Source organism: Dendrobates tinctorius, unplaced genomic scaffold (assembly GCF_039654945.1).
Source record: "Dendrobates tinctorius isolate UK_male_01 unplaced genomic scaffold, ASM3965494v1 ptg000084l, whole genome shotgun sequence".
Lineage (NCBI taxonomy): Eukaryota > Metazoa > Chordata > Amphibia > Anura > Dendrobatidae > Dendrobates > Dendrobates tinctorius.
The window spans coordinates 31,842,700-31,860,702 of record NW_027361752.1 but is presented as its reverse complement, the minus strand read 5'-3'; the positions used below and the strand labels follow the sequence as shown (position 1 = coordinate 31,860,702).

Here is an 18,003-nt window from a genome sequence, read left to right as displayed (position 1 = left end):
GACACCAACAGGTAAGAGGAGGTTCTCAGAGCTTTAATCCAGCAGCCATGTACATGGCCATTGGACCAGGGTCCTGCACACCTTTTTAGCTGAACGCTAACATACATTTTATATGTGGTGTGTTGCCTCCTCTACAAAACATTCTGATCCTCCCCCCCAAAATATCTGAATTCATATATTTTGAGCATAAAAGCTTTGAACACATTGAGAAATCTATACTGTATAGTGTTATTGAAGCAGAAAACAAAATGCATCTTGGGATCCTCGACATAAAGAAGATCAGCAGATTTATATAAAAAAATAGAAACAAAAAAATAAAAATAATAAAGACTTGGAAAAGTTTAGGGTATTTCTAACTGAAATGATGGATGAATAATATATCCTCCATGAGGAAACCTTACTAAAAATTGTAAATTATCGCTTCATATTCAAAATATATAAAATATTTCCTGCTCCCTTTGTGTAAAGGGCTCTGGCAAAGAAACTTGTAATATGAAAAAATAACAAGTTCCAAATTCATTAAAGTCCTCTGTAGAAAATCAAGCCGAACACTGTACAGTCTGAAAATAAAAGCGCCTTGGGCTCTGAGGTGAGAAACTTGCATGGTGGTAGAATGTGGCCCGTGGGTGCAGGCGGGTTTCTGAAATGCCTAGTTGTCTTTGTCCGAATGCAATGATGCTGTGGCCAGGGCCACGGCTGTGACCGGCTGTCCTAAACCATGTAACTGCAGCTTGGCCATCTTCTTCTGCTCGCACTCGGACACCAGGCGGCTCAGCTCAGCTGCGCTGTATCCGATTAAAGTCTTCAGGTCACAAACAAACTTGTAGACAAACCTTTTGCCTTGAACTTTACAGATCATGTCCCCATCATAGTAATATCTAGAGGACCAGAGAGAAAAAAAATATATATAAATATACAGCATGAGGGTTTATGGTTAAAATGTAAATAAAAGAAAAAGCAAAATAAGACAAGTGATTAAAATAAATTCTCTTTTTACAAGAGCGCAACCCCCCCAGCGCTGCTGAAGATGGGACAGTTCCGTCCAGAGGCACGGCTGCCCTGCTGAAGATGGGACAGTTCCGTCCAGAGGCACGGCTGCCCTGCTGAAGATGGGACAGTTCCGTCCAGAGGCACGGCTGCCCTGCTGAAGATGGGACAGTTCCGTCCAGAGGCACGGCTGCCCTGCTGAAGATGGGACAGTTCCGTCCAGAGGCACGGCTGCCCTGCTGAAGATGGGACAGTTCCGTCCAGAGGCACGGCTGCCCTGCTGAAGATGGGACAGTTCCGTCCAGAGGCACGGCTGCCCTGCTGAAGATGGGACAGTTCAGTCCAGAGGCACGGCTGCCCTGCTGAAGATGGGACAGTTCAGTCCAGAGGCACGGCTGCCCTGCTGAAGATGGGACAGTTCAGTCCAGAGGCACGGCTGCCCTGCTGAAGATGGGACAGTTCAGTCCAGAGGCACGGCTGCCCTGCTGAAGATGGGACAGTTCAGTCCAGAGGCACGGCTGCCCTGCTGAAGATGGGACAGTTCAGTCCAGAGGCACGGCTGCCCTGCTGAAGATGGGACAGTTCAGTCCAGAGGCACGGCTGCCCTGCTGAAGATGGGACAGTTCAGTCCAGAGGCACGGCTGCCCTGCTGAAGATGGGACAGTTCAGTCCAGAGGCACGGCTGCCCTGCTGAAGATGGGACAGTTCAGTCCAGAGGCACGGCTGCCCTGCTGAAGATGGGACAGTTCAGTCCAGAGGCACGGCTGCCCTGCTGAAGATGGGACAGTTCAGTCCAGAGGCACGGCTGCCCTGCTGAAGATGGGACAGTTCAGTCCAGAGGCACGGCTGCCCTGCTGAAGATGGGACAGTTCAGTCCAGAGGCACGGCTGCCCTGCTGAAGATGGGACAGTTCAGTCCAGAGGCACGGCTGCCCTGCTGAAGATGGGACAGTTCAGTCCAGAGGCACGGCTGCCCTGCTGAAGATGGGACAGTTCAGTCCAGAGGCACGGCTGCCCTGCTGAAGATGGGACAGTTCAGTCCAGAGGCACGGCTGCCCTGCTGAAGATGGGACAGTTCAGTCCAGAGGCACGGCTGCCCTGCTGAAGATGGGACAGTTCAGTCCAGAGGCACGGCTGCCCTGCTGAAGATGGGACAGTTCAGTCCAGAGGCACGGCTGCCCTGCTGAAGATGGGACAGTTCAGTCCAGAGGCACGGCTGCCCTGCTGAAGATGGGACAGTTCAGTCCAGAGGCACGGCTGCCCTGCTGAAGATGGGACAGTTCAGTCCAGAGGCACGGCTGCCCTGCTGAAGATGGGACAGTTCAGTCCAGAGGCACGGCTGCCCTGCTGAAGATGGGACAGTTCAGTCCAGAGGCACGGCTGCCCTGCTGAAGATGGGACAGTTCAGTCCAGAGGCACGGCTGCCCTGCTGAAGATGGGACAGTTCAGTCCAGAGGCACGGCTGCCCTCCTGAAGATGGGACAGTTCAGTCCAGAGGCACGGCTGCCCTACTGAAGATGGGACAGTTCAGTCCAGAGGCACGGCTGCCCTGCTGAAGATGGACAGTTCAGTCCAGAGGCACGGCTGCCCTGCTGAAGATGGACAGTTCAGTCCAGAAGCACGGTTGGGCTCCTGGTATAACCCATGTGCCCGCAACAGGGGCACTGAAGCAGGACAGATCTTGGCAGCTTCAGAGCAGCACGTGCAAGCTGCGTATCAAACAGCTCATAAGCGAACGCTCTTGCGCAAGAAACCAGCCACATCTGCAGTAAATCCGAAGTGGCTGGTTTCCTACACAAGAGTGTGCGCTTACACCCTAGGCAATGGGCAGGGAAATCTAGAAACTAAAAATCCCTCTATTGTTGAGTATTTTTTTTTTTTTTTTTACAAAGGGGTAAAATGCTAAAGTTTCTCTTTTTTACAAGCACTTTGGAATTTTACTTATTTAACCCCTTAATGTCCAATGACGGACACAGTCCGTCATCAGACATTTCCCCTGCTTTGATGAGGGCTCCGGCGCTGAAAATAAAAAAAAATTAAAAAAAACCTAAAAGTTCAAATCACCCCCCTTTCGCCCCAATCAAAATAAAACAGTAAAAAAAAATCCCACATACACATTAGGTATTGCCGCGTTCAGAATCGCCCGATCTATCAATAAAAAAAAGCATTAACCCAATCGCTAAACGGCGTAGCGAGAAAAAAATTCAAAACGCCAGAATTACGTTTTTTTTGGTCACCACGACATTGCATTAAAATGCAATAACGGGCGATCAAAAGAACGTATCTGCACAAAAATGGCATCATTAAAAACGTCAGTCCGGCACGGCAAAAATAAGCCCTCATCCGACCCCAGATCATGAAAAATGGAGACGCTACGGGTCTCGGAAAATTGCGCAAATTTTTTTTTTTTTTTAGCAAACTTTGGAATTTTTTTTCACCACTTAGATAAAAGAGGACATAGACATGTTTGGTGACTATGAACTCGCAATGACCTGGAGAATCATAATGGCAGGTCAGATTTAGCATCTAGTGAATCTAACAAAAAAGCCAAGCAAAAAACAAGTGTGGGATTGCACTTTTTTTGCAATTTCACCGCCTTGGAATTTTTTTCCCGTTTTCGAGTACACGATATGGTAAAACCAATGATGTCATTTAAAAGTACAACTCGTCCCGCAAAAAATAAGCCCTCACATGGCCATATAAACGGAAAAATAAAAAAGTTATGGCTCTGGAAAGAAGGGGAGGGAAAAATGAAAATGTAAAACCAAAAATACCCCTGGTCGTTAAGGGGTTAATAAGATGAGAAAACTCCTTTACAGAATACCTGTCAGTTTAGGGACACTTTAGATTAAGCTGTCTAATATACAAAAGAATAACACTGTTTCAGGAAATTACTTGTATCCTGCATTTTTCGCCTCTGCAGTCTCTAATTTTCAGATGTCTCTGAGCTAGTGGGGTGGAGGCCAGCTGCTAGATCCCCATACACGGAACACATACAAGGGATTCTTGCTCTGGTCTCCATATGCAGCTGTGAAACCTGTTCTTAAGTGATCTAAAGCACTGATAAGAAAGCAGCACTGCCTGTGTGTCTCCTTATGTGTATCGCTCCTCTCCATCATACTCCCCTTTACATAGGCTTCAATAGGCAGCTGATATCTCAGTGGACTGGCTGACTTGTTTTGACCAAATTGGATCTTAGCAGTTTTTTCCCCCATAGTGAATGAAATGTTCAGGGGAGAGGAAAAGAAATGTCTCATAAGGGAAAAAAGAAGCAGATTTCACTAATGTGATTCGTTACAAAGTTTCCCATTTTCAATTGTACTATTGATTGCTGTAACATTTGTAGCAAAGACAAGGACCATTTAGCATCTGTTCACATGTTTGGGAGCTTAGTGGGTGCCCTTTTAGGAAAAGACAAACAGTACTCTGAGAATGGATCTGTTTGCTATCTCATACAAACAGAATTAAAAAAAAGTTCCACATTTTGCGCTTTTTCTTTTGTTCTAAAAACATAATCCAAAACACTTTAGGGAACAATGACATCATTAATAACACAGAACCCTAAAGACATCTTTTAATAAACTATTAAATGATGACCTTTACTCAACCTAGACTTATCTCAATCTTATACCTGCCTACCAGCGGAGGTTGGCACCCTATTCAAGGCAAATGGCACCACCACTCAACGGCGGCTGCCCCTAAATATCCCTGAATGTCCTCCAAGTTCCGTTCCCAGGGATGCATTGTCGCAAAGCAACCCTGGGAACGGAACTTGCTGGCAGCGCCGCTGAGGACCGGGAGCCCTCCGGAGGCAGACAGAGGGCAAGTATATCCCTATTTATTATTTTTAACATTCTATATTTTACTATTGATGCTGCCTATGCAGCATCAATAGTAAAAAGTTGGTCCCACTTGTCAAGCACTATGCTTGACAAGTGTGACCAACCAGTCAATCACTTTTCCAAGCGATGCTTCAAATCGCAAAACACATGCGCTTTACCCACGGCGGGGAGTTGTGGAAATGCTGTGGACAATTCCACCTAATCGGCGTATACCATCTAATTACAGTCACAATGTGCAAAAGTTAAAAAAAAAAAAAAGAAAAGTGCAATAAAAAGTTCCTTATAGCAAAGACCATAAATATCAGTTCAACTATACTGTATCCCTAATACTGATCACCTGCCTGTCCGCGGAGGTTGGCACCCTACTTGTATCGATAATGGCGCCCCTACAGCACAGCGGCTCTCCACAGTTAATCTCCGCTGGTAGGAAGTTGTAAAATTGGGATAGGTCGAGGGTGAGTAAAGGTCATCATTTAATAGTTTTCTATGTGCTCCTCTTTACCCTATCCCCAATTATATGGATTGCTCATACTATTTTGTGGGTCACCCCTACCCAGCATTCTTGGGATTGTCCTGATTAGTAGGAGTATTACCGTGGGTTTTTTTCGACTTTTTTTTTTGTGTTCCTTCTTTTAGTGTATATCTATTCTGAAAACAGACACCAAACATAAAGCAGATAATCCACCTAATAGTCAGTAGGGTCGTATTCGGCATCTGTTTTTATCAATTAGCTAACAGATCCATTTTGGTCATCAATCGGAACCAACAAGACATGAGCATGGCCTGTAAGGATGCAAAACATACATTTTCAGCCTCCCACGTTGAACTTTTGCAAAAGCACAATTATGATGAACATCTAAGAACACGGAGAGTGTGCATATCTTACCTAAGTGCACGACTGAGCTTCTCGTAGTTCATGGTGGGCTTATTTTTACGTTGTCCCCATTTCTGAGCAACGAGCTCCGGTTGGTTTAACTTAAATTCTCCTTCATCTCCCACCCAAGATATACAGTCTCTGGCATCTTTGTCTGTGAGCAGCTCTAAGAGGAACTGCCAGAGCTGAATCTGTCCATTATTGCCTGCAGGAAAAACAGGTACAATTAGGTCTAATATTAATATAGGATGCACGTGTGTTCATCCTTCAGGTGGGAACGGATATATGGCTCATTCTCAGGGGTTGAGTTTGCACGCAATGTACAAGCATATACTGAAGTCAAATTTTGATTTCACTAATACGAATTAAAATATCTGTGTCTGTTATCAAAGTGTTGGATGATTTCTAGTTGTAACCGAGTGGAATTGTGAATGCAGCTCTAGATGTATAGGATCCATGCAGCTGAAGTGGTGACATTTACCCGTTCTATTTCCAGGAGAACTTCTGTCTTCTCCGGATATACGAGGCGCCCGCTGGACTTTTGCTACTTTGGTTTGAGTGTTTATAACCTTTATGGTTGTTGTTGGCGTCGTATTCGCCAATGTCCCGGGGATGATCTGAACGGCTGCAAGGAAACAAGAACATTTTCTTTAGCTTTGTAGATTTCGCCAGGAACTGAGATTTTTGCTGAAGACCAGGCATAAAGTCTGTAAGGCCAAGTCCAAATCTGTGGCAAAAATCAGCCTGAGAACTTTACATCTGCCCTGTCAGTCATCAGTGACATCTGGTACAGGCTGCAGAAAAAAAAAAAAAAACAGCTTAAATGAAATATTGGAAACAATTATGGTGCAGAATCAACCTATGCGGCCTATGACATTTTATCAATATCCTCACCCATCCCTGTAGACTGTGAGCCCTCACAGGCAGTGTGCTCTCTCCTTCTGTACTTGTGTGTCCCTTGTCTTGCACATGTTTATTTTACTTGTCTATATTTCCCCTTTTCCCATGTAAAGCGCCATGGAATAAATGGGCAGAGAATGAACGGCAGAGGCGGTCGTGAGGGCAGAGAATGAACGGCAGAGGCGGTCGTGAGGGCAGAGAATGAACGGCAGAGGCGGTCGTGAGGGCAGAGAATGAACGGCAGAGGCGGTCGTGAGGGCAGAGAATGAACGGCAGAGGCGGTCGTGAGGGCAGAGAATGAACGGCAGAGGCGGTCGTGAGGGCAGAGAATGAACGGCAGAGGCGGTCTTGAGGGCAGAGAATGAACGGCAGAGGCGGTCGTGAGGGCAGAGAATGAACGGCAGAGGCGGCACCACGTGCATGTGGGCTCTCCACATTCATTTCTACTGCAGGTATGAGATCAGCAGAAGCAATCAGTGGGAAGCGAATGGAGAAAGCGGCCACATCTCCTGTACACTGGCTCTCCACATAAGTGCGGATGTTGCCTCTAGGTCCCATATCCAGATATTTATGGCATGGTCGGCATAGTTGCCATACACGTCTGGGATAGTGATACTTCTTTATGGCTTTCAGATCACACATCCTGTATGTGTGACCTGACAACCATGTATGCTCTGTATGATGCTGCACACCAGCAGTAACCGGGGTCGGTATCTGACATTTTTCTCAAGGTGGCTGCTATGGAAAAACTGATAACAGAAGTGCTGCCACGCTGCGATTTAGTTTTTCAGAAAGATGTGACTAAACTTTTGTCATCAGAATGTAAAAATCCCAACATCAGGCTTACTAATGTAAATCTACTTTAAGCTTTAGGTGAGTGCATTTCTATTACACAGGACATAAGTATAACTTACGCTGATCGATGGTGACCGTTGCAATCTCTCCTCCTTGTTCTTGGCTTGCTAGTACATCTGGTGGGAAAAAAACACCAAAATAAATGAAGTGACGCCATAACAACAGTCTTAAAGGGAATCTGTCAACAGGTTTTTGCTGTGTAATCTGATTTAAGAGCGGAGACCCTGCTTCCAGGGATGTGTCACTTAGGTTACTGGGGGCAGCAGCTGGGATACAATCCATCAGAGGTCTGAATGCTGAGCCCTGTAGAACCCCGCCCACACAACTGATTGGCAGAATGCGGCTCCGTCAGAGTTGGACCAGGAGGCACGAGACACATAGTCCTGTAGCGATAATGTCCTGCTGATAAAACACCGATTTTATTGAAAAAAAGCAAAACATAACCCTGTAAACCAGGGTTCCCCAACTCCAGTCCTCAAGGCCCACCAACAGATCATATTTTCAGGATTTCCTTAGTGTTGCTCAGGTGATAATGGCTTCACCTGTGCAATACAAAGGAAATCCTGAAAACATGATCTGTTGGTGGGCCTTGAGGACTGGAGTTGGGGAACCCTGCTGTAAACGACACATCGCTGGGATCAGGGTCTCTGACTCCAACTAAATGGTTAAACAGAGTTGCAAACAAAGCCGTTACAGGCAGACGCTGGCTGTTAAACAGAGCTGACATCTGCTGCATGTTGCGAGGGCTCAGCTCCTATGCCCCCTACACATATGTGGACTTACAGGCACGTCCATTTGCTCTAAGGTGTTTAACATTTTTTAAATAAAAGGGCTTTTTGTTAGCAGGAAACCTATTTATATACTGGGGCTCATATGCACTAAGAGGATATATGCCGGTCACAGATGCACATCCAACAGAGAAAAAAAAAGAAAAAAAACATTTTGCAGAGTTGCTTGTGCTCTGGAGCACACTGGCCCAATCTAATCCCTGCATGATCAGTCTTTCCTGAGGTTTGCCAAACAGCGGGGTAGACGAGCAGGACCTGCCACACTCAGCCGGCTGCTTGGACACACCTTACCATTCAGTAGTCATACAGAAGAGCCACATAACACATCTTACACTAAGTGTAGCCAGCCTGTCAGACAATACACAATGGGCCAATAGAGTCGGCCTCTGAAAGCAGAGCGCTGACACCAGCAAGAACACTATTACATGCAGACACATAAGAACCATTTCCTCTGCACATGTCCTGAACGTTTTCGTACATTTCCTTAGCAGCTCCAGATGACTCCATAATATCTCGCCTCTGGGGACTCTCTGAAAGAAGTCTTCTTGCCCGATCTGGCAGAGCTCTCTTCCGGGAATACTGAGGGCGTTCACATTGATATCGGTCATACCAAACTCCTTCATCACCCATAGCACCCAGTGTAGCACTTGGTCTGTGGACCACTGGAGTGGATCTGGAAACGAACAAAGAGAAGCAGATTACACCAGATATAGATGGCACTGTGTCGCTGCAGATCTAGCAGGTAGAGAACTGCTGAGTATGCGGAGTTCTGTATAACCCCACATCACACTACACTGTACATAGGCAGAAAGCTGCTATTCACTGGAGGGGGCAGGGTTATACAGAGATCATGACTATGGAGGACTACATGGCAGCAGGTGTACAAGTCCTCAAGTGTTAATCTTCTGGCAGAAGTGAGTATACTGATGACACACAAGGGAATTGCAACTACTTCTTTATGTGAGACAGCACATTTTCTCTGCTTGTTTGTTTCATCACAAAAGCGAGTGTTTCTGCTGTGTCACCAGTCCTGTGAGCTCATCATAAATCAAGTCTGTGACATACGAGCTCCGATGCACTGCATGATCGCAAACACAGTACATAGCAGGGTCACATATAGAAGATTACCTCAGAACAGGAACATTTTTTTATTTTCTTTTTTTAATATATCCAAATGTGGAACTGATTATTATTCCAAGATCTATAGATTAAATGTTTACTCAGTTTCTGAGACAAACCATTTAAAAGATTATTTCTCCTGAAACAGAGTTTCAAATAAAAATATACCTGGCTGCAATTGTAAAGCCAGAATCCAATTTATGCTGCCCGCGGATTAGGCAGCGAGATTATAATAATAATAAATTTTATTTCTATAGCGCCGACATACTCCACAGCACTTTACATGGGACTTGTACAGACAATAGACATTACAGCATAACAATAATCACATAGATTATAACAGATACCAAGAGGAATGAGGGCCCTGCTCGCAAGCTTACAATCTATGAGGGAAAAAGGGGAGACACGAAAGGTGGGTGGTAACAGTTGCCCTGATTGTATGGACCAGCCATAATGTTAAGTGTGTAACAGTACAGACGCAGAGGGCTAATGGATGCATAAAGCATGTGGGAACATGATGCGGGGAACCTGGTTATGGTAAAACTTTTGGCTGTGCCAATGATTCAGGCGGCGGGTTCCCTTTATGTCCCGATACGCAAAACCATACAACTCTAATAGGGTGTACTTATCTTTCCTCATGGCTGTAAGCAATAGTAAATCCTATTTTAGGCCTCATTCACTCACACATGGCTCTTCATATGCATTTTATCAATGTTACACCGTGTGAAAGAACAAGGCGAGGGTGGCAATTTCATTATGTGCTGCAATTATTGAGGCATTTCAAACATATTACCCCTTGCTAGTGTTGAAAATTGAAAGCCATTTGGTTTCAGTCGCCATACCTTTATTTTTCAAACCGTATGACTTGTTTTTGCAATATAAGTTGTAGTTGGTTTTTGGAGTTCATACGACTTTGACCTTTTTTTTAATCTATATTTTGCCATTTTGATTCTAATTTCAGTCTTAATCTTCAACGTAGTATGGAGTAAAACATTAGTACAATTACACACAGCAATTTTTCTTTTTTTTAATACAAAAAATTGGAACAGCACACATAAAAGTACTATGGGTGCCAGGGCCTCTCAGCAAAGAGACCCTCCCTGCCAAAGGAAATAAATTCAGAGAAAAAAAAAAGGCAGCACTCCAGTATTTTCAAAAATACAAAGGGGACTTTAACAGCCCTGGTGGCGTGGCGACGTTTCGGCTAGAATGAGCCTCTCTCAAGCAAATAACGCCGCCACGCCACCAGGGCTATTTAAGTCCCTTTCGTATTTTTGAAAATACTGGAGTGCTGCCTCTTTTTTCTGAAATAAATATATGTAAAATCAATCTCCCCAGGGTGCTTGTACCTGCCAGGATCACCGATACAATACTCTGCAATACTATAGTATTGCAGTTTATTTCATGCATAACGTTCTATGAAGTCGAGACAAAACGTGCTTCTTACATGTAGAAAAAAAAAAAAAAAAAACCCTCCTCTGGGTCTCAATGGCCTTGCTGCACTTCCATGCTTAGCCAAGAAAGAAAGGGTACAGGCTTATCTACTGAATTGAACCAATCCCTTCATACACATCACTAGTCAGGCACCAACAAAGAAAATAATAATAACAATAATAATTTTTATTTATATAGCGCCAACATATTCCGCAGCACTTTACAATTAAGAAAAAAATAAAGCAGGGAAGGATGTGGTCAGGGGAGGCACTGGGGATTATCCCCCCCTCCCATGTCGGAAGGAACCTGGAAGTGGAGTCTGTAAAATTGGACTTCAGCCGTCAGATCTAGTGTCACGTTCTCTAAATTTAGGACACTTAATTATCCCCCAATGTAACAGACTTCACATATACTACACCAAGCAGACATGTGCCATCACTCACCGTACGGTATGCCCAAGCGCTCTTGCTCCTTCCTATAACCCTCCAATGCCGCAGCCCACCGGGTCACTTGTTCTGAGGTTTCATCTGAGATGGTGACATGCTTTGTGTCGTCCAGCGTGATCACCTGAGCCTCTTCTACAAGCTGAGCTTCCACCGCTCCATGATGGGCGTCCGGATCGATCACCACTTCTACAGTCTCTACAGGTTTGACTATCTCAAGTATGTTGAGCTTTGGCTCAAGGCCTATGCACATAAATGACAAAACATTGCACAACATGAAGTGTGTGCAAGCCTTGCACCAAATCAAGAAGGAAAACTATTTATGACATAGAAATGGACTCAAATTATTGTGATCATATATGTTCATATAAAATAGGACTCCAACAAAATATAATAGGGTATAATAAGCAGTTATGAAAAGGCCACAGCAAGCATGGTCTCCATCACCCTTGATTAGTGACAGGAGTGCAGCATCCGTCCTCAGTCTCCCACACAGTGAGGCAGCGCTGACACCTTACTGTCACCTCTGATGAGAGCGTGACAGCGAATCTGTCCCACTGTCTCTTACATTGACATTTAGGTTAAGGTCTCAAATATGCACTGCAATGTGTGTATTCAGTGACAAAACCCAACAAATATATGATTCTGCGGATATCAAAATCTGCTGCGCGCTTTTGCAAGGATTTTTTTTTAATGATAAAAAGTGGATGGCAGATGTCATAACATTTCTTTTTCTGTCAACCTAGCCATGTGATGCCTTGTCTATTGCAGGGAGAGTTGTAAGTTTATCATATAATTTACTGAAAAGAAGTGAAAAAGTGAGATTTGTTGTATGTAGCTCGTTCAACTCATACTGCTATGACATGTATTTTAGTATGTACATATGCATCCAGGTCAGACTACTAACCTTGCTGAGAAATAACTTGCACACTCAGTTGTACGGATCCATCGGTTTTAACTCCCTGGTCAAATAAACTTCTGTCTGGATCGAGCTGTTGAAGAAATAAGGCAAATGATGGAAAAAAATGAATGCAAAATGTTTTATTTTACTCACTTAAATAATGGCATTAACTCCACAGCACTTTATTTATTTTACTCATTTATTAAACCCTATTAATTCCACAGCGCTTAACAGACATTATCAGCACAGTCCCCAATGGGACTCACAATCTAAACTCCCTATCATTAAGTCTTTGGAATGTGGGATGAAACCAGAGAACCCAGAGGAAACCCACGAAAACACGGGGAGAACATTCAATCTCCTTGTGGATTTTGTCCTTTGAACCCAGGACCCTAGCGCTGCATAGCAACAGTGCTAACCACTGAGCTGCCCTCATATCATCACAATGCGAATGACTATTAAGAAATGTGCACATGATTTTTACACGAGGCCAACCAGCCGTTCAGGAAACGACAGAATTTTTTTTTCCCCTTAAGGCCACGTTCACACCTTCAGTATTTGTAAGCCAATACTAAAAGTGGAACAATCAGAGGAAAAGTGTAATAGAAAGACTTCAACCACTTCTACATTTTTGTCACTCACTTTTACATTTTTCACCCACTCCTAGTTTTGGCTTACAAATACTGAGAGTGCCCCAAGTGTCTTTTTTGCAGGGATGGTGGTGGTGGGGTTTTCATCATCTTTCACAAACTTTTTTTTACGCCACCCCATTTCCTTGTGTTGTAAAATACAAAGTGTCTATAAACCAAGAACACCTGAAGAAGGGAGTTATTTTACCACTTCTGAGCATTTTCTGAGAACTTTTTCAGGATTCAGCGCAGACCCGCCTGAAGACGACACTATATGTATGTGCCCTTATGTTGTAGTCGCACATATATATAACAAGTGCACGTACCTGGATGTCTTGTAAACAGATTTCATGAGCGTCCAGCGAACACTGAAGTCTGGGCTCTAACAGTTTCTTAAGATTTCCAATTGGCTCATTTATGTCGATAGACTGGCTGACAAACTCTGCAGTGGTATAGGTCTGCTCTATGATGCTGAAATGTAAAGGTACGGCAAAAGAACTTTTACTTGTAAGATTTCAGAAGCGTTAAACACAGGCATCATTAGCTTACATGGTTAACTGCAAAAAAACTTCAATTGTTCCCTGGAGCAGGAGAAGCAAATGACCTAATTATTACTGAAAAAATCTCAAAGGGGTTTCTGGGCAAATCACACATTTCTGCAGTCTGGCTGTAGATTAATGAATCCTGCAATCTGTACACTGTCCGTATGCAACTTGCGATCACCTGCCAACTGGCTTCTCCAAACAGAGCAATAACAGAAGCAGGAAAGATGACTAGTCATCATGTGACTGCCAAAACACAGATTGCATGAGCTGTCACGTGACGACCACTGGAGAAGGTAATGGAGGGATGCCCCGATCGGATGCATATTGCTCGCAGTTAGGATTCAGCAATCTACAGTAAAGGCCCCGTCTCACTAAGCAATCTCAGTAGCGAGATCGCTGCTGAGTCACAACTTTTGTGACGTAACAGCGATCTCACCAGCGAGATCGCTGTGTGTGACAGCGATCAGCGAGCGGCCCCCCTGCCGGTATCGCTGATCGCTGGAAGAAATCTCTGGACATTTCTTTGGTCGCTGGTCTCCCGCTGGCCAGCACGCATCGCTGCGTGTGACAGGCGGGAGACCAGCGATCAGGTGTAAAAAATAATTAAAAAAATAAGAATTATAGTTATTCTCACCTTCCGATGTCGCGTTCAGCCATCCCGCCTCTCTCCACGCTCCGGTCCCAGTGATCCTTTGCACGAATGACCGCGAGACTTTGTTATCCCACGAGACTGTGACATCTCGCGGTCATTCTCGCAAAGGATCACTGGGACCGGAGCGTGGAGAGAGGCAGGATGGCTGAACGCGACATCGGAAGGTGAGAATAACTATATTTTTTATTTTGATTCTATTTTTTACAGGATGGCCAGCAATGCCGGGCGCTCGGCATCGCTGTGCTGATCGCTGGTGAAGCTGTCTGTGTGACAGCTCACCAGCGATCACATAGCGATTTACCAGCGATCCTGACACCTTCATATCGGTGTCGGGATCGCTGGTAAGTCGTTTAGTGTGACGGGGCCTTTAGACTGGAGAGGTTTGTGTTTAAACTGGAAAACCCTTTTAATTTGCATGCATTCCTCCAACCCATGTGTTATAACACATAGGCTATGTTCACACGTTGCGTTGTGATGAGTTTTTTTTCTGCAGGTCTCTCGGCAGTAAGAAATTTGTTTAAAAAAAACAGGTATTGCCTGGTTTTTGTTACATTTTTTTTCCCAGTGTTTTGGTCATCGTACATTTGTCTCTTGTGCATGCTGAGAAAGTTTAGTGCATAAAAAAATAACTTGATTCTACTTTAACAGGTTTTGGCACAAAAAAAAAAAAAAAAAAGCAGGTATCCGTTTTTACGCCAAAATTTAATTGCTTTCAATGGGTGAAAAAAAACGCTGAAAAAAGTGGCATGCTGCATTTGGCAAAAATAAAGAATTGCACAAAATAAATAAGTTGTGTGCGTGACATTTCTGAAATCTCATACTTCACTGGTACTGTAAAACGCAGCTGAAGAGTTGCATTAAAAAACAACGTGTAAACATAGCCATAGGGTAATGTTACAGTTGGGATTTTCCATACCTTTCTTCTGTACACTCTGTCTTTTCTGTCCCATCGATTTCTATCTCTATCAGCTCCTCGGCCTCCCTCTTCGTCATGGCGATTTTTTTTTCTGATATAAACCTATATGATTTCAGAAAACAGATAAAGATTACTGCTGACATAACAAGCAATGCAAAACATTGTCATATATACAGCATGGATTTACATCACATTCAGCAGCAAAAACACCTGAACGGATCTATAAAGTCACACGTTGCTGTCATTTACTTTGGCCATTTAAAACATGATGTCACAAAACGAATGAGACAGTCGATCAGAGGTCGTCATCAATCCTCCGTGACATCACTGCTGCGCTGCTATAATAAATGCGACAGGTCCATATGCTGCAGGGTGGACAGGAAGAGCACAGCCTGGCTGTGCAACATGTACCAACAAACATACGGCAGCAGATAGGAAAATGCTCACTAGGGATAAAAAAGAATTGGGGGTAACGAAGAACATAAAGGAGGGGTTACACTTCCCTTTCCTGCTGGATCCATGCAGAGCTTTGGCTCACACGACTGCAGCAGTAACTACGTGGGTAATTGAAGCTTAAAGGAATAGTCTACATTAAGCAATCAGTTGTATAGGAGATTTTACCCTGACTGATGCTAAAAGTTGTCCTTGAAATTGACGGTACGGGTCATCCAGAACTAGATCAGCTCCGCGTCTCCAAAGCAGGAAACCACCTACAACCCTGTGCGCTTACAAAGCAGATGGATCAGGGGAACTCTATGAATTAATATTAATTAAAAAGCAAGTTCTGATGAAAGCACAATAAAAAAAAAACAAAAAAACGTAGCTTGGCATTTATATGCGATTCTGGATGAAGCCTGTACAGGAAGAGCAGATGGGGGTCAGGAAACGGATGGAGAGGAAAGATGTTAATATGGAACTCAGCTGCACACACTACAGAACTTGTTCTGACTGTTATAAGGTACCTCAAAATTAATCCAGTTTTTACAGAAAGCTGGAATCTTAGATTTTGTGAACATTTTCAATATCCATTAATAAAGGCAAAATTAATAATCTTAAGAGTTGAGTTCTGGCGCTATTCAGACGTATTCAGTAGGCTGCATCTGTCTCCCCCATTTCAGTCCTTCAGCTCAGCAACATCAGTACGGCTTCACTACATCTCCCACACCGAAGGGGTTCTACCCTGCTGCACCCGTGTCACCTGCCTGTGCTGATTAGAGGGATTTTCCAGGACCTTTCCCCCCCCCCTCTTTCTTATAAACATGCAGGTAGTTGCTAACAGAGGCAACTACCTGTCTGTTCTACCCAGCGCCGGCTCTGGCAAGCCTGCTGATCCACGTCAACAGAGCAGCGCCTCTTCTTCCGGGCTGCTCTGTTGACAAGATGTGACTGCCGATAGATGATATGCTGATTGACAGGTGGCTCCATGCACTCAGGCAGCAGAGAGCTGGATGTCAATCAGCATGACGTCACCATTCACTCATCAAAGGAGAGGTGCGGAAGAGAAGTTGCAGAATCTACTGCAGCAGCGGTCTGTGACTGTTCTGTGCCACCAGACAGGTAGTTAGCAAGTACCTGCCTGTTCTTCAGCCAATAATGAAAAAATACAATAGTCCTGGATAACCCCTTTTACATCTTTTCACATGGACCTGAGGCTTAGAGGATGCACCTCATCAGGTGAGACTTATTTTAAGGGGAGGAAAAGCAAAAAATATAAAAAACACACACCTTTATCTCTGTCTGACACCCTGAGCCTGTCTTCACTATTGCTGGTGGCATGTAAGAGGAGCTTACAGCAGCAGCATAGCTGAGTATTACAGACCCACTCCTGAACTCACAGCACCTGAAATATCACTGTGATGGAACCGCGTGCCAAGGGGGACGACCACAACACACATTTATGTCATGTTGTACACGTCACCTGTGCTTGCCACAAAATCACTGTAAATTAAAAGGTTAAAGTGTGCCCACTTTTAGCATATCCCTAGAAGCACTATGTGCGACGGGTTGTCTCATCAGAGAATGCCGCCCTGGAGGCAATCACATGAGCGTTTACAATCCTACTCTTTTTTTTTTCCTCTAGCAGGTAAAACTGAGCATCCCCGTAATACAAGGGTGTTAGAAGTTAGGGGCTACTCATACAGAGCCGTGCTCCACTCACAGAGGGAGTTACTCTCGATAACATCCATATGCTTTAACAGGAAAGATATCACAAGTTACTTGTGGGTTACCAGCGATCCTGTGATCGGGGCTGGTCAGTCCCCTCTTGGATGGAAGATGTGCACGCTGGAACGTCACTCCATTCATTGTCCATGGGAGTGCTGGAAACCCCCGAGGATTTCTGGTGTCCATAGATGATGAGAGGAGGTTGAGCATGTGCTCCTCTGCTCCGAAAGTTGCTGGGGTAGGGGTCTCACAATAGCTGGGGGGGGTTCCAGTGGTCAAAGCCTCAGTGAGCAGCAGGTTTCCCCATGGGACCTATAGGGGGTCAGACCACCTATAATATTGGTGATCGCTTGAGATTTTGGGAACACCGACCTGACAGTGCAGACTCAAGGGAACACACACGGTAGCAGCCATGTTTGCTGTCAGATGACGGAAGCCGCACCAGACCCTGCGGAGGCAGCAGACAGATGCATAGACTCTGCTCTGGGCCACAATTATCGCAGCCAGCTCACTGGGGCTCCTGGTGACACTGTGGCCCCCAGATGGGTCAGTTGCCATGGTGACAAGTCACACCGAGCACAGCAGGAGGGGGCGAGGAGCAGCGACTGCTGAGGCTTGTAGTCCCACACAGCGGCCCCATGTGACAGCAGCCAGTTACTAATCCACTAGAACCGCTAGCCCTCTGGCAGTAACAGGGTTAATAGCAGGCCTCCTCTCGGCACGGACACCTCCATTCCAGACTTACCGCCTCTTTCTCTCGCCCTCTCTTCTTTTTCCGACCTCCACTCACGGAAATGAACCGTGGCGTCAACGCGCAGCGCGGCCAACGGAAACAAAACACAGCTCGGGCGGAAACGGCGACACTGTGCCTGTCTGTATACTACCGGAAGTAGAGTGACGCACTTCCGCTCGACCTCAATCAGCGGGAAAGAAGTCAGTGGGCGGGGCTTGGCAGC

General features: G+C 45.0%; 1 protein-coding gene across 1 annotated transcript; it reads right to left on the bottom strand.

Annotated features, from left to right (window-relative positions):
- Positions 1-204: 204 nt before the first annotated feature.
- Positions 205-18,003, bottom strand: GABPA (GA binding protein transcription factor subunit alpha). Its single transcript, XM_073584512.1, has 10 exons — positions 17,793-18,003; positions 14,885-14,986; positions 13,098-13,242; positions 12,149-12,233; positions 11,242-11,484; positions 8,724-8,918; positions 7,517-7,573; positions 6,184-6,327; positions 5,715-5,907; positions 205-878 (listed from the first exon to the last, which is right to left on the bottom strand). The coding sequence occupies exons 2-10, from the start codon at positions 14,959-14,961 to the stop codon at positions 650-652; spliced, it is 1,368 nt and encodes a 455-aa protein (XP_073440613.1). The 5' UTR covers positions 14,962-14,986; positions 17,793-18,003; the 3' UTR covers positions 205-649.

Excerpts from the sequence above, each read along its gene's own strand:
- GABPA (XM_073584512.1), bottom strand. The coding sequence starts at position 14,961 with ATGACGAAGAGGGAGGCCGAGGAGCTGATAGAGATAGAAATCGATGGG. Across the intron at positions 13,243-14,884 it reads ACAGAGTGTACAGAAGAAAG|CATCATAGAGCAGACCTATA; the intron begins GTATGGAAAATC and ends TTTACATTTCAG. Across the intron at positions 5,908-6,183 it reads TTCTCCTGGAAATAGAACGG|GCAATAATGGACAGATTCAG; the intron begins GTAAATGTCACC and ends TTTTTCCTGCAG.